Raw genomic sequence first — 16028 nt, forward strand, 5'->3', positions numbered from 1 at the left:
AGAAATAAAAATGCGGGATGATGGTGAGGAAGGTGGGATCATTTATGTTCATCCCTTCTCTGCAGGATCACAGTGGGCTGGCTGTGTTCTTCTGCAGTGGCTCTCTCGACTAAGCTTTTTGTTTCTAGGTTTTTACAACTGTCCTCTGTCCTGGGAGTGGTAGACTCCTCCTGCTGTTACAAGCCTGGGATAATGCTCCAGACTTTATTCTCCTTCACACTGCCCAGCTTTGTAAATAATCTTATTATTAAGGTCTTATCAATTTACCTAGGTTGAGTGTCCTGTCAGCATCCTGGGTGATACAAGTGTACAAAGTTTATAGTCAAAATCCCTGTTTTCTTGTCTAGCAATCCCACTGCCCCTAAGTACTTACTGAAAAAAGCTTATTGTTTATTTTGATTCGTATGCATTCATAAGCTCAGAAACATACTGCACCTACACTTTTGCTGTCCAATGTTTCACTCAACAGTATATTTTAGTTATAAAGAGTTTGAAAATGCTTTATGGTGGCTTCAGAGAATTGGAGTGTATGAATGCAACATCAATACTTAAATTTATCATCAATTGGTAAATACTTCAACAGTTTCAGTTTAAGGTCCATTTACTGGAGTGAACTTGTATAAAGCTAAATGTTTTGTGCACAACTGTAATTACTCAATATATGACTGTTTAAAAATTAAGTATTTGTGTATTTTGCCCTACTGTTTAACTACACAAAAGTTAAGCATTTTGGCATCTAGAGATGATCAATATGACTACAACAAAATTATTTTAGGTTTACGTGTTTATTTTCAAATATTACTCCCAATATTTGTAAAATGGCCAGCAAAATGGGACAAAGATATTAAACAGGAAATAGTCCACTCTTATTTTCCTCTTTAGTGCCTTACTGAGAGTTTTTAAAACCTTTGGTTGTTTTGGTCAAACGAAACAGGCGTCTAGGGGCAAAGTCCCTTGACTGCCGAGTTCCTTCTAAACACATGTGTTTCCAGTATCCACTGGTCACTGTCCTGTAGAGCTGTTAACTGGCTTCATTTCCTTCAGTTACAAGATTCTTTGTGATGCTTTGTGTTAGAGAACAGCGGCAAACCTCAAACTCCGTGAAGATGCTCTACTGTTTATACAGGTAAAATGGAAGGATGGAAATAAAATTAACAATAGGAAGAGTAACTGTAGTGTCATACATGCTTTTGTTATTGGAATTGCTTTGGCCATGAATCGTTTCCTAAAGTGCTTGAGTGTTATCCTCAAGCAGAGCAGACAGCCTCTGGGGTGAGAAATTGAACAGTATAGGAGAATAATTGTGAAAAAGGTCATTGACATACTGGAAAATGTTAACAGACCTTGACTTTTAACTAAAACAATACTTCATCTATGATAATGTGAAAGGCATTAGAAAATGTCAAATGGCTTTGTAATGTTTTGGATTCAATACAGGCTACGATTAATCATTCTGTTATGGTAACTATATGATTCATTTTCACTCTGTCACTTGATAAACAGGCAAGACACATTGATGACATATGAAAATAAAAAAAAAAAGGGTTATTGTATTTTTCTTTCTGTTAGCTTTTCAAGATGACTCCAAAAGAGATGAGGCATGAACTGATCATCTTCTGTGAAAAGGGAAGCAAATTTGTTAGAAACTCATCAAGTGGGTATGATACAGAAGCATCTTATAGAAGCTTAAATAGAATAGAAAGACTTGGAGATAAAAAAAAATCTGAAATAAATATATAAATTCCAGTGTAATGTCATTTTGATATAGGATGCGGAAAATTAAAAACAAAACAAAACTTCTGGGAGATCAAATTAGTTCCCCTACTCTCTTTGGGGCTTTCAACTTTGAGAGTTTTTCTATTAATTTTGTCTCTAAAGTGTAAGCAGAATGTAGAAGGGTTTGAAGAAGTTTGAAGAACACGAATTTTTTTTGGCCAGGGTAGGTGGATGAGACAAAGATCGTAAGAGGCACTATAAAAGGTATTTAGTTTGTTGATTCTTGTAAAGAGAATGCTAAGGGGTGCCCTAGTTTGTTGAGTTTATGTACATAAAAAGTTGAAAATTGCATTAAAAATTACTTATATTGCATACTGTTATAAAAAAATAAATGAAGAGGTGGTCTTAAATTAGGGGAGACAGAATTTTACTTGGATATGAAAAAAATTTTTTTTTTTTTTTTTTTTTATGAAGAAGATTTCGTGACAATTTGAGATAAAATACAGGAAGTTTGAGTTCAGGGAGGTGAAAAATTCTCAATCTTCCTAGACTGAGGAAGAAATTTCTACGAAGTGAATGGTTTAGATTAATACCTTGTTCATCCTGGGAGCTGACTGCTTGATGATTCTATTATGTGGAACCTCAATTACCAGTATTTCCTCCATCTATAAAGGAGTAAATGTGTGGAAGTGTTTCAGGTGATTGATCAATATTACACGGATCGAGAAGATAGGTTAAGCATCATAGAACACAATGAACTAGGCCTTGACTTATACATCATTGATATTTAATTAGTTTGACAAATTACGGACATAATTACATTGTTTAAGAAAAACTATTCCAAACGTTCTTTTTTGAGCACAGCCAATCTATGAAAAGGTGTTTTCAGAATATAATCAGCCAGGAGTTTTTCCCTGTGGGCATTTGATAACTTCCAGGCGAGTAAACACCATGTACTTGTCTCCAAGTAGAAACCCTTCTATGACTGCTGCTTAGGCACCTTCTATGTGCCAAATGAATTTAAATCTTTGATGACATAAGCTATGTGAGTTTCTATATTGTCTGACACTTGGTTGTATACTTCTCTTCTTTTTAGTGTAGCTACAACAAAATCTATTCTTGTTTCTGCCTACTTTCTTTTTCAAGTACCCATTTCTCAGTAACTAAAGAATACACAGGAGCCTTGGTGGCACAGTGGTTAAGAGCTCGGCTGTTAACCAAAAAGCAGCAGCTCGAAACCACCAGTTGCTCCTTTGAAACCCTGTGGGATAGTCCTCTCTGTCCTATGGGGTTGCTATGAGTTGGAATTGACTCAATGGCAAAGAATTTGATTTTTGTTTAAAGAGTACTCAAGGAGCCCTGGTGTCATAATGGTTAAGCACTAGGCTGCTAACCCAAAGTTTGGTGGTTCAAACCCGCCCAGTGACTCCCTGGAAAAAAGACCTTGTGACCTGCTCCTGTAAAGATTATAGCCTAGAAAACCCTATGGTTCTGCTCTGTCACATGAGGTCACTATGAGATGAAAATTGAGTTGATGGCACCCAACAAGTGCAAAGAATACTTAGTGTGGTCCTAAGAGATTCCATATTTGTATCAACTTCCTCTTTAAGTTAACTTTTCTCAAACTTCAAGTTTCCATTTCGTGGATACGGATCGATGACACAAAAGGCAAATTTACAGCTAGGAGTATATAACTGATACTTATTGAAAACCTCTGCCAAGAGCTTTAGAACCTAAAAGACACCTCCAGACATAGTACTATAATTTATTTATATTTATAGAATTTCTGGATCTAGAAAGTAATGCAAATTTTATCTCCTAAATAACCTCTCCATCACCCATTTGTCAGTTTGTTGTACTGTGGTGCCATGCATGTTTGTATGATGCTGGAAGCTATGCCACCATTATTTCAAATACCAGCAGGGTAACCCATGGTGGACAGATTTCAGTGGAGCTTTCAGACTAAGAGAAAGAAGAAAGGCCTGGTGAACTTCTTCTGAATATCATCTAATGAAAACTCTGTGGGTCACAGCAAAGTATTGTCTGATATAATGCTGGAAGATGAGCCCCCTAAGTTGGAAAGCACTACACAGTGGACGGAATAATGGACTCAAGCATGCCAGTGATCTTGAAGATGTTGCAAGACGGAGCAACGTTTCCTTATGTTGCACACGGCGGTCACTATGAGTTGGAGCAGACTCCAGGCAGTTAAAAATCACAGCAACCTCTTCCAAAAAAAAACTGTTGCTGTCAAGTGATTCCCACTCATAGCGACCTTGTGGGACAGAGTAGAACTCCCCCATACAGTTTCCAAGGCTGTAATCATTGGAGAGACTACCGCAAAAGATTTCCACATCTTTCTCTTGAGAAGAGGCTAAAAGGTTTGACCCCTTAGCAGCTGAGCACTTAGCCACTGTGCCGCCAGAGCTCATAAACAACCTCTGACTTAATTTAAAATATTGTCTTTCTCTTCATCATTATACACGTACTTTTCTCATTTCTTCTTTCTTTTCAGTTTTTCATTTTAATCTCTTTTATTTTTCTTTCTCTCCATTTCTTCTTCTCTTTCACAATCCCCTATTTCCTATTTTTTCTTCATTCATCAGGCATAGTTTCATAATTTCAGTCATCTTCTAGTTACATCTTCTATTTTTGTTGAACTGTGATATTATAAATATAGTATTTGCTAAACCTGTCACTATTTTAGAGAGCCCTGGTAGTGCACTAGCTGAGAACTACAGCTGCTAACAAAAAGGTTGGCAGTTTGAATCCACCAGCTACCCCTGGGAAACCCTATGGGGTAGTTCTACACTGTCGTATAGGGCAGTTATGAGTCAGAATTGACTCAACAGCAAGAGGGTTTTTTCACTATTTTAAGGACCCTGGTGACACAGTGATTAAGCGCTTGTCTGCTAACTGAAAGATTGGCAGTTTGAACCCACCAGCTGCTCTTCGGGAAAAGATGTGACAGTCGACTTTTTTAAAGATGTGCAGCCTTGGAAAACTTGTGGGGAAATTCTACTTTGTCCTATAGGGTTGCTAAGAGTTGGAAATGACTTGGCGGTGATGAATTGGGTTTGGTTTTATCACTATTTCAACAGCAATCTAATTTTTATATCTTAGAAAAAAAATTAGAGGCTACCTTTATTATGTGTGGATCATAATTTCCACACAGTCGAATCCTTTAACCAATTTTTGATAGTGTAACATTTCTGGTGTGTTCCCCCTTCCCTTGTTTTTTGTTCTTGGCATTGTGTTAGCAGCTAAGTTTATTAAAAGGATAATACACATTTCCTTCCTTGAAGCTATATACATGCAAAACTAACCATAATGTTATTTAATAAGTACTGCGTTGGGCATGAATAAAGTGCTATGCATAGGGACATAGAAGAGGAAGGTGTGGATTTTTCTTATGGAGGGAAGTGGGAGTAGGCAAGGGAAATCTAAACATTATAGCATGTAATTTAACTCTATCTTGAAGAATGGATTTTGTTTCTCTTTAGAGACAGAAGAGAAGCAGGTAGATGTGGTAGGAGGAGAAGAAGGGCAAGTATCTTTAAAAACATACAGCCTGTGTAGTGTGCAGCTTTTTCAGGTAATAAACAGTTTTTTTTCTGAGTCATGTGGTACAAGAAATGGAGTAGGAGAAATATTGGAAATTAGTTCAGAGAGAACCAGATTCCAAATGGCTTTGAATGCTCTCTATTAGAAGCTTGCAGTCATGTGGAGGCAAAAAAGGCTCATTAAACTATTGCTGTCTTAGGTGTGTTTGCATGTGGATAGATGTTTGTTGGAATAGAAAAAAAGCAGAAGGTGAGAATCCCGATGAGGCTTTGCAGTAGCCCTAATGAGGGCCGATGGGAGCAGGGACAGTAAGAAGAGAAAGGAGCAGGGACATGGCATGCGCATTAAATTAAAAAAAAGCATTGTGACATATATCAATGGTTTTAAAAAGTACCAAAATAATATGATTGACACTGTGCATTTTAATTCCAGTTTAACACATGAACATTTGTCATTTGTCTTAATCAGAACTTTAAATATTTTGTAGTAAATTATTACAAATACAATTGAAATCACTGTTTCTATGAAATGCCTCTTTTCCTCCCCAAAGTCACTGTTCTGAAGTTGTTGGGTATCATTCCTGCTCAACTTTACATTTGTTTTCTGTATATGTATGTATTTATAAATGATACATAATAACTCGATTTTTGAAAAATTTATAAAAATTACAATATATTATTTTATAATTTAATATTTTTCACTTGATATTACATTTTTGAGATTTACCCATGATGAGAAATGTAAATCCAGTTCACTCAATTACTTTCCAAAGAATTCATTCTATTCCATTAATGATAACTTATTTATCTGTTCCTTTATTGTGGACAGATAGATTAATTCCATTATCAGATGCATTTCAGTGGAAAAATGTACTGGATTTGATGACATACATTATTTCACATTCTCATAATAGTTCTGTGAGACATTAATGATTTCCATTTTACAAATGGAAAAAAAGGGCTAACATGAAATGCATGTTACCAAAGACCACATATATTGGGTGGCAGGATACGATACATGGTTTTTCAGGTACTGAAATCTATATTCATTTGATTGTACTGTGGAGCTTCTTTGAAAATAGAAAAAAAAAATTGCTAGAAAATGTGAGTGTGAAAATAAAGATGAATTCAAAGAATGACACAATTATGCACAAAAGTCTATCTTTAGTATCAAATGCCAAATGAGTCTAGAGTCTCTGCATTCGCATCGAGATTGATGGTAAGATCAGTATACCCACCACTAACGTGTTTCAGATGGTAGACTCAGGCTATTTACTGAGGGCCTGTTATGTATCCAGCACTCTGCTTGGCACTCTGGAGGTTATAAAAAATATGATAGATGGAATTGTTCTATGACTCATTGGGTGCTAATGTTTTCTTTGTTCCTCTTACTCTCCTGTGCTGAGTTTCTTTTGTTTGTGGTTTTGTTTTGTTTTTGTAGGTTTTGTTTTTATTGAGACTTTGTTTTTCTCCTTTATTTTGATGAGTAGGTTTGTTAACTTTGTGGTGTTTACCTTGAAATTTACCCTCATCTTCCTAGGTTTGAACCAGCCTATGTTTACTTGGTATCATCTTGCCTTCTTCTCCATTAGAAAGTTCTATACCTACACCGTTTATTCCCTCTTTTATTGTTCTGACATTGTCATTTACAGATTAGCCTCTCTGGTTTCCTGTTGCAATTCTATTAGTTTTGGATAGTCCTTGAGAGTTCATTTCCTAGGTTGGTATCTGGCTGGTATAATCTTGCATCCTAGATTCAGACTGTGGTCTGATGTTGTTTGTTCTCAGACTGAAGGACTCCCTTTAATCATTCCTGTAGGTTTGGTTTTAACATATTCCCTTAATTTCTGTTTATCTGGAAGTGTCCTAATTTCACCATCATATTTGAACGAAAGTTTTTCAGGATATATGACTCTTGGTTGGCAATGTTTTTCTTTCAAGGTTTTATGTATGTCATCCCATCGCCTTCTTGCATGCATGGTTTCTTCCAAATAATCAGAGTTTACTCTTACGTTTCTCCCCTGTATCTGATTTTTTGTTTTTCTTGAGTTGCTCGCAGGATTTTTTTCTTTGTCTTTGGTTTTAGCGAGTGTGATTATGATATACCTTGGTGTTTTCTTTTGGGATCTATACTATATGGGGTTTGCTGAGCTTCTTGGATGGTCACCTTTTCCTCATTCATGATATTCGGAAAGTTTTCTGTCAGCAGTTCTTCAGTGATCCTTTCTGTGTTTTCTGTTTCCTCTTCCTGTTCTGGAACTCTGATAACTTGCAAATTTTTGCTTTTGACTGTATCCCACATAATTCTCAGGGTTTCCTCATTATTCTTTGTTCTTTTTTTCTGATTTCCCCTCTAACAGTGTTGTATACAAGTGTTTGTCTTCAATTTCACTGTTCCTGTCTGAAATCTTGTTTATCTTTTGAATTTCTAATTGTTGTTTTTGTATGATTTCTAGCTGTGAATTTATTTTGGCATTTTGTTCCTCTACTATTTTCCTGAATCCTTCTATTTTTTGTCTGTATTTTCCATGAATTTGTCTGCCTTTTCCATAAATTTTTTATTTTTCCTCCTTTTTGTCTGTGTTTTGCTTCAACTCTTGGATAGCTCTGAATATTAGAGACTCGCATTTCCTGTCAGGTAGTTCTAGTGCCTTTTCTTCTACTGGAAAGTCATCTGGTGTCTTACCTTGGACAGCTACTGGAACCATCCTTTCCTTTTTTTTTTTTTTAATATGTTTTGATATTGTCTGCTATCTTTGGGACATTCAGTAGTTATTTTCTTCATTTCTTGATTGTAGATTTGTTTGTTTTGTCTTGGTTTTTCGTTTTATTTGGTTATGTCTGAGCAGGTGCGCTGTGTGTTCTTTGTTGTTTGCTCATCTGTTGTCACAATATTTTCCATCCTCTTGTACAATGGGTGGGGCCAATCACTCAGTTATGGTGCAGCAGGGCAGGTCCAGCTAAAGGGGAGGGGCTGGGATGGGTTGTTTGTGGCACGCACTAGGGCTGACAGGGTGGGCCAGGAATCAGTGTTGGGCAGGTTCTGGGAGGCAATGCCTGTGCTGCTTAGAGGTGTGATGTTCAGCACAAGGTGCAGGTAGGCAGGAAAGAGGAGGGAGGTTGTGATGTGTGGAACTAGTATGGGTATGTGAAAGAGGAGATAGAAACAGAGGCCAAAAACAAAGGAAAACAAACAAACAAGAAAACCCCAAAAAAGAGTGTAAAGGGAGATTGCCATTGGAGTGGAGAGATGAGAACCAAAGACATGGAGAGAAGGATAAAGAAAAAGAAAAGGGAAAAAGAACAAAAAAAAAACTAGGTAAAAATTTGGAAAAGAAAAGCCCCCAGGAGTCCCACCAGAGCAGCTGCAAAGACCAGGAAAGTCTCCCAGGTTGCAGTATAGCCTGGTTAGAGGGGGTATAGATGTCACACAGCACCAGGTATTCAGGAGGCAGAAAAAGAAGGTAAATATAGACAGATGAGAACTGAAAAAATGAAGAAAGACAGAAAGGGAAAAAGATAGAAGGAAAAAAGAAAAAAAAGCAAGCAAACAAAAAATGCCCCCAGAGATTCTGCCTATGCAGCTGCACAGATTGGGCAACCGGCTCCTAGGCTGTGCAGTGCAGCCCCTCTAGAAGGGGCTCCCAAGTGCAAAAAGAGAAAGAAAACAAACAAAACAGAACAAAGCAAAACAAAACAAGCAAAAAAAAAAAAAAGAAAGAAAGAAAACCCCAGGGATCCCACCAGTGTGGTGTTGTGGACTGGGGGAGTGGATCCCCAGTTGAGCAGGGCTTCACAGCCTTTCAAGAAGAAGCTAATATGGCATAAGGATCCAGGTGTTCAAGAGAAAGGAAGGAGAGGTGGTTGGAGGCATGGAAGAAACCAAAGGAGATGGAAAGAAGCAGTACCAGTTCAGGGCCCCAGCCAGTCTGGATGGGGTGAATCCAAGGGGCCAGAGGGGGAAGCAGTTGCCTCCTGGCCAAGAGACTGTGGCTGTTGGGAAGCAGAGGAGGCTGAATGGGGAGGGGAAGAAGGGGGGGATTTAGGACAGCATGTATTGCTTGTTACTGGGTGCTCTGTCTCCTGCTAGTAACTTTGTGAAGCTGCTTTCCTGTACTCCCTGTCCGCCAATCTGTGATGTGGGTGGGGTGAATCCAAGTGGCACTGATGCCGCACTTCCCTGCTGGCTGAGCCAACACAGCCAGACAGGAAGCTCAGAGGTAGAGCAGTGGGGAGAGGATGGAGGATGGGAAAGCATGTATCACTGGTTACCCAGTGTTGTCTCCTGCTGGGAGCTCCATGAAGCTGCTTTCCCATGCTCCCTGTCAGCTGATCTCCAACAGGAGTCCTGGTTGGCAAATCCGTGCTGTGTTAGCTGATAAGGAACCTCGGCACATATGCCTCCTCACTCTCAGTCCTCTATCAGTTTCTTATTTTATTCAGTGTTTGGCTGAGTTCTTTATCTCTTTATTTGACACTTCAGGTTCCAGGACTGTCTCAGTTTTGCTTTGTTTTTAGGGTCTTTTCCGTGGAGGGATGGCATGGTACTTCTGTCTATGGTGCCATGTTGGCTGGAAGTCTCTATGACTCATTTGGGTTAAAAATGAAACACTAGAAACAGAAAGAAACTTGAGCTGGAGTAGTTAAGAGTGATTGCCTGAAGGAGATGAAACTTGAATACGGTCTACAGTGAGGAGACTTCCATGTGGTTAGCTGGAACTTCTTCAGAGATTTCAATTCCCTCTGAAGAAATAAAGGTGGGGTGGAGCAGAACCAACTGTCATTTTTCTGGTACGTGTCTGTTCAGAAGACAATTTGCCCCAAAAAGGAGTATTCACCTAAACAACTAGTATAAAACCAAATATTTTAGCAAATTGACAAATTTCTCAGGAATGCAGAGGTACATTTATTAATTGATGGAGAGTTGTCAGGGACAGTTAATCATGGAGACTAAACAGCAGTCATCAGTATGTCAATATATGACTGTCATTAGCTATAAAAGGGGCTCATCTTTCTTGAACAATTTCTATCATCCCTCTGCCACAAGTTTTTGTTCAGAGTGAATCTTCTGGGTATAATAGGTAAATGAAAGAAAGTAGGAACCTGGGAAGAGTATTGATCTCGTACTGGTCCCTGGGTGGTGCAAGTGGTTTGTATTTGACTACTAACCTAAAGGTTGGTGGTTCAAACCCACCCACTGCCACCACAGAAGAAAGGGCAGGTGATCTGCTTCCATAAAGTTCAGTGCCAAGAAAACCCTATGGAATAGTTCTACTCTGTAACTCATGGGATTGCCACAAGTCAGAATCAACTCGGCGGTAATGTGTTTACTAATTTGGGAGCCTGTGGACATAGGTTCTAATACTAGTTCTAATGTTAAATAAATTTTTGGTCTTTGTCAAGTAACTTAACATATTCAGGTATTTACTGTAAGGAATTGGTTCCCATGATTATGGCAGATGTCAAGTCCGACATTCATAGGGCAGGCCTGATGGCTAGAAACTCAGGCAGGATTTGATGTTATGACCTTGAAGCAGAAATTCTTCCCTGGGAAACCTCAATTTCTGCTCTGAGGGCTTCGAACTGATTGGATAGGACCCCACTCACATTATCAATGATAATTGCCTTTATTCGAAGTCAACTTATTGCAGATTTTAACCTCAGCTATAAAATATCTACACAGCAAACAACAAGATTAGTGTTTCATTAAACAATTGGGTACTATATCTGCTCCAAAAGACCTCTTTAAAGTGTTAAAAAGGAAAGATGTCACCTTGAAGACTAAGGCGTGCCTGACCCAAGCCATGGTGTTTTCGATCACCTCATATGCATGTGCAATTTGGACAATGAATAAGGAAGGCTGAAGAAAAATTGATGCCTTTGAATTATGGTGTTGATGAAGAGTTTTGAATATACCATGGACTGCCAAAACCAAACTAAACAAAACAAATCTGTCTTGGAAGAAATACAACCAGAATATTCCTTGAAAGCCAGAATGGAGAGACTCACATAGTCTCACATAGTTTGGACATGTCAGGAGGGACCAGTCTCTGGAGAAGGACATCATGCTTTGTAAAGTTGAGTGTCAGTGAAACAGAGGAAGACTCTCAACAAGATGCACTGACACAGTGGCTGTAACAATGGGATCAAACATAGCAAGGATTGTGATGATGGCACAGGACAGGGCAGTGTTTTGTTCTGTTGTACATAAGGTTGTCATAGCACATAACAACATATCCTAGATGTTTTGGAGCCCTGGTGGCACAGTGGTTACAAGCTTGGCTGCTAACCAAATGGTCCCCAGTCCAAATTCACTAATTTCTCCTTGGAAACCTCATGGGGCAGTTCTAATCTGTCCTATAGAGTCGCTATGAGTCGGAATGGATTTGTTGACAACGATTTATATTCTAGATGCTTTAAGGTATTTTAGCCTTATGTTATACATAAGACACAAGAAATTGACCATCACAGGTGTTAAATGCAGAGTCAACTTGGTGGTAGAGAGAAGCTCCACATGGCAGCCACCAACTTTTATGTGTGATCACAATGTTAGAGTCCATAAGCATGTTAGGCTGAATATAATGCCGTAGGGTAGATGTTGTTATTAGGTGCTGTCGAGTTGGTTCTGACTCATAGCAATCCTATGTAAAACAGACAGAAACACTGCTTGGTCCTGCACCACTCTTACTATGCTTGACCCCATTGTTACAATCACACTGGAGGTAGGCTTTCATGATTTTGACCTTTATCCTTCTAGTTAATATAATTCTCATAATTTATATTTCTTTCTATTCTCCTCTTTTAGGTAGTTCTGCTCGCAAAGCAAATGGATGGAACAAATCACTCTGTGGTGTCAGAGTTTGTGTTCCTGGGACTGTCCAATTCCTGGGAGAAAAAACTTGTCCTCTTTGTGTTCTTCTCCATGTTTTATGTGGCAAGCCTGATGGGAAACTCCCTCCTTATGCTCACTGTGAATTCTGACCCTCACTTACACTCCCCCATGTACTTCCTGTTGGCCAATCTCTCCTTCATTGACCTGGGTGTCTCTTCTGTCGCTTCCCCCAAGATGATTTATGACCTTTTCAGAAAGCGCAAAGTCATCTCCTTTAGTGGCTGCATTGCTCAGATCTTCTTTATCCACGTCATTGGTGGTGCGGAGATGGTGCTGCTCATAGCCATGGCCTTTGACAGATATGTGGCCATTTGTAAGCCTCTCCACTACCTGACCATCATGAGCCCACAAATATGCATCTCCTTTTTATTGTCAGCCTGGACGATTGGCCTTATTCACTCTGTGGTTCAATTGGCTTTTGTAGTAAATTTACCCTTCTGTGGCCCCAATGTGTTGGACAGCTTTTACTGTGACCTTCCTCGCTTCATCAAACTGGACTGCACAGACATCTACTGGCTGGAATTCATGGTCATGGCCAACAGTGGATTCATCTCTGTGGGTTCCTTCTTCATACTGATCATTTCCTATATCGTCATCATTGTCACTGTTCAGAAACACTCTTCAGCTGGTTTATCCAAGGCTCTGTCCTCACTTTTAGCTCATATTACTGTGGTAGTTTTGTTCTTTGGTCCTTTCATATTCTTCTATGCATGGCCGTCTTCATCCACACACGTGGATAAATTTCTGGCCATCTTTGATGCAGTTCTCACCCCTTTCCTAAATCCAATCCTCTACACATTAAGGAATCAAGAAATGAAGGTAGCAATGTGGAGAGCATGCAGACAGCTAGTGAGTTACAGGAAGATCTCTTAAGTTATGGACTGTATTGTGAAGACTCCTGATTGACTACTGAAGCTCTATTGTTGTTGGTCAAACTTGCAGAGAAGCTCCTCTTTGCCCTACATTTTGTTGATTATCTTGACAATGTTGTCAAGCCTTTTGCTTCTTTCACTTAGGAATGAGTGACATTCACTTCCAAAATTTGAGAAGCAGTTCTGTGTAAAATATTTATGAACCAAAGATGATAATAATTCTGTGCTTTAATTCCTAAGGAATAATAGTTGTAAGAAGTAATTAATAGGAATACAAAAGAAGGCAGGCTTCTTTAAGGCCTTCAGAACAGGGCGACATCTCCCTCTCTCTTTTCTTAAATAGCCATCTGTGTCACAAGCAGAAATTCCTGGTAACACTAAATGGAGAATTTGCTAATAGAGTATTGAACTGAATCCTTTAACTGTAATCTCCTGCTTGTCCTACCCCACCCCACTTTGGGTCTCTTCCAGGGCTGTGCAAGGAGAGCAGAACCCTTAAGAGCTCAGACATAGGAGTCCAATGAGTACATACCTTGATACAAACCGTGTGAGGTGTTCTTGGAATACAAAGGAAAACTAGGAACACTCCATGGTCTTTTCCTCTAATCACCAGTATGCTACTTAAACCCATTACATTTTCCTTTTTCCTGCTCTTTCCTCCTCTTCCTTCTTCCTTACCCTTCCTTCCTTCCTTCCTTCATAATAAGGAAATAGTTAGTAGACTTTTCTATTTCCCTCTGCTATTTCAGATTTCATTTCCTTTCCTTCTTCCCATTTCTTTTCTCCTTTCATTCTTCCCTCCTTCCCCTTCATCCCCTCTAAACTCCCTGTATTCCTACCCTTTTTATAGTTATTAACACTGGCAATCAGCAGGCTTCTTCTAATGGACTTGTGTGTGTTGGTCACAAGGCCTCAGTTGTGGAATGCAAGTGAGGGGGAGTGGCTAAGTAGTAAGGGGAGAGTCACGTAAAGCAGTGGCTTACACACTTTGTGACAGTGACCCACAGTAAGGCATATAGTGTATTATCTCCCTCCCCACAAACTTACAAAACCTGAACAAAGTTTCACATAAAAATACTGGTCTTTATAAAACTTTACCTTCTTTTTTTTGCTTTCCTTTTCTCTTTCCTTCACTTCTTAATAACTCTGGTCACCACTCTTGCAACTGAAGGCACTGTTGGGCAAGTACGTAAATTATATATTGTTTCTTTTTGCTTTACGGTGGGTAAAAAGACAAGCAAGTTAGAAAACAGTTTCTAACTTAGAGAAAATGAATTTGTCGGGCTAAATGACTGAGGGGCTCAGTAGGTAAAAGCAAATGTTGAACTCCATGAAAAATTCCCTGCGTTACATACCGATGATGGAATATTCTGTTTCTCAACTCAAAGCAGCCCTTCTGCATTTGCTATGGTCTACTCAATCTCTCTGGTCTCCTTCTCCATTTTATTATTTTTCTGAATTAAGAGTCTGATCTTGAGAAAGCAAATCAAGAGAGTTATCAGCAGTGATTGGCCACTTGTATGATGTGGTAGTGTAAGTATTATAGCTGTCTGAGGGCAGGAATTGTGGTAGCATAGCTACCTATTAACTGAGTGACAATATAATAACATAATAAACATAGCAGAAGAAATTTTATCTCTTTCATAGGTAATTAACTATTTTATTTAAATAATAAAGTACATAAAGTCAGATAAAGCTCAAAATATTATTTTGTGAGCTACAGAATCTCTGCTAACTAGGAAGATTACACAGAAGGTAAAGAATAACATTTACTGCCTCTAATTAAGAGCAGGATAAAAACACTAAGATATATGTGTTATGCTATTGTAACAGAGGGAAACCAAGTCTTGATTTAATATGATTTTTGGCACCAAAGCATTCCTAAGATTTTAGTAAAATAAACCCATTAAATTTTGCCAAAATTTTAACACATTTCATTAGTTCTTTTCAAATTCATTATTCGAAGTTTCTATAAACCAAACCAGTTTTTGTTGATTCTGATTCATGGTGATCCCATATATATTAGAGTAGAACAGTACTCTATAGGATTTTGAATGATTAATTTTTTGGAAGTAGAATACCAGGTCTTTATTTCAAGATGCCTCTGAGTGAATTCAAACTGCCATCCTTTCATTTAGCCTCCAAGTACATTAACTGCTTGCACCACCCAGGGACACTAAACCAAAGCGAATAGAATTTTCTTCCTGAAAATCTTCTATAGCTTTCTATATCCATCCATTTTTCTCTTTCAGTATCCACTCCCACATTCTGCAGTAACCAGGCTTTTTATCTTAAGATAAGTCTATTCTTTTTTCTTTGATAGAAAAACCAGATCCTATTACTTTGCATACTTAGTCATATTTTTTGGCTACTACTGGGTACTGGGTGTTAATGCTAGTTTACAGACAATGTTCCTCTGCTTTCATAAGGTTTTCACTGGCTAATGCTTTTCAGAAGTAGACTTTCGGGTCCTTCTTCCTAGTCTGTCTTAGTCTGGAAGCTCAACTGAAACCTGTCCTCCATGTGTGACCCTGCTGGTATCTGAATACCAGTGGCATAGCTTCCAGCATCACAGCAACACACAAGCCCTCACAGTACGACAAACTAGCAGTGGAACATTGTCTGATATAGTGCTGGAAGATGAGCCCCCCAGGTTGGAAGGCACTCAAAAGATGACTGGAGAAGAGCAGCCTCCTCAAAGTAGAGCCGACCTTAACGACGTGGATGGAGTAAAGCTTTTGGAACCTTCCTTTGCTGAAGTGGCATGACTCAAAATGAGAAGAAACCTCTACAAACATCCGTTAATAATCGGAACCTGGAATGTACAAAGTATGAATCTAGGAAAATTGGAAATGGTCAAAAATGAAATGGAACACATAAACATCGATATCCTAGGCATTAGTGAGCTGAAATGGACTGGCATTGGCCATTTTGAATAGAACAATCATATAGTCTACTATGCTAGGAATGACAACTCGAAGAGGA

At 38.7% G+C, this 16028-nt stretch overlaps 1 protein-coding gene across 1 annotated transcript; it reads left to right on the plus strand.

Annotated features, from left to right (window-relative positions):
* The first annotated feature begins 12105 nt into the window (after positions 1-12105).
* On the plus strand, positions 12106-13044 carry LOC100668607 (olfactory receptor 4F3/4F16/4F29-like). The gene has a single exon (XM_003423093.3). It carries the CDS (start codon positions 12106-12108, stop codon positions 13042-13044), a length of 939 nt encoding a protein of 312 aa, XP_003423141.1.
* Positions 13045-16028: the final 2984 nt, after the last annotated feature.

Source organism: Loxodonta africana, chromosome 10 (assembly GCF_030014295.1).
Source record: "Loxodonta africana isolate mLoxAfr1 chromosome 10, mLoxAfr1.hap2, whole genome shotgun sequence".
Lineage (NCBI taxonomy): Eukaryota > Metazoa > Chordata > Mammalia > Proboscidea > Elephantidae > Loxodonta > Loxodonta africana.

Coding starts and splice junctions, on each gene's coding strand:
- LOC100668607 (XM_003423093.3), top strand. CDS start 12,106: ATGGATGGAACAAATCACTCTGTGGTGTCAGAGTTTGTGTTCCTGGGA.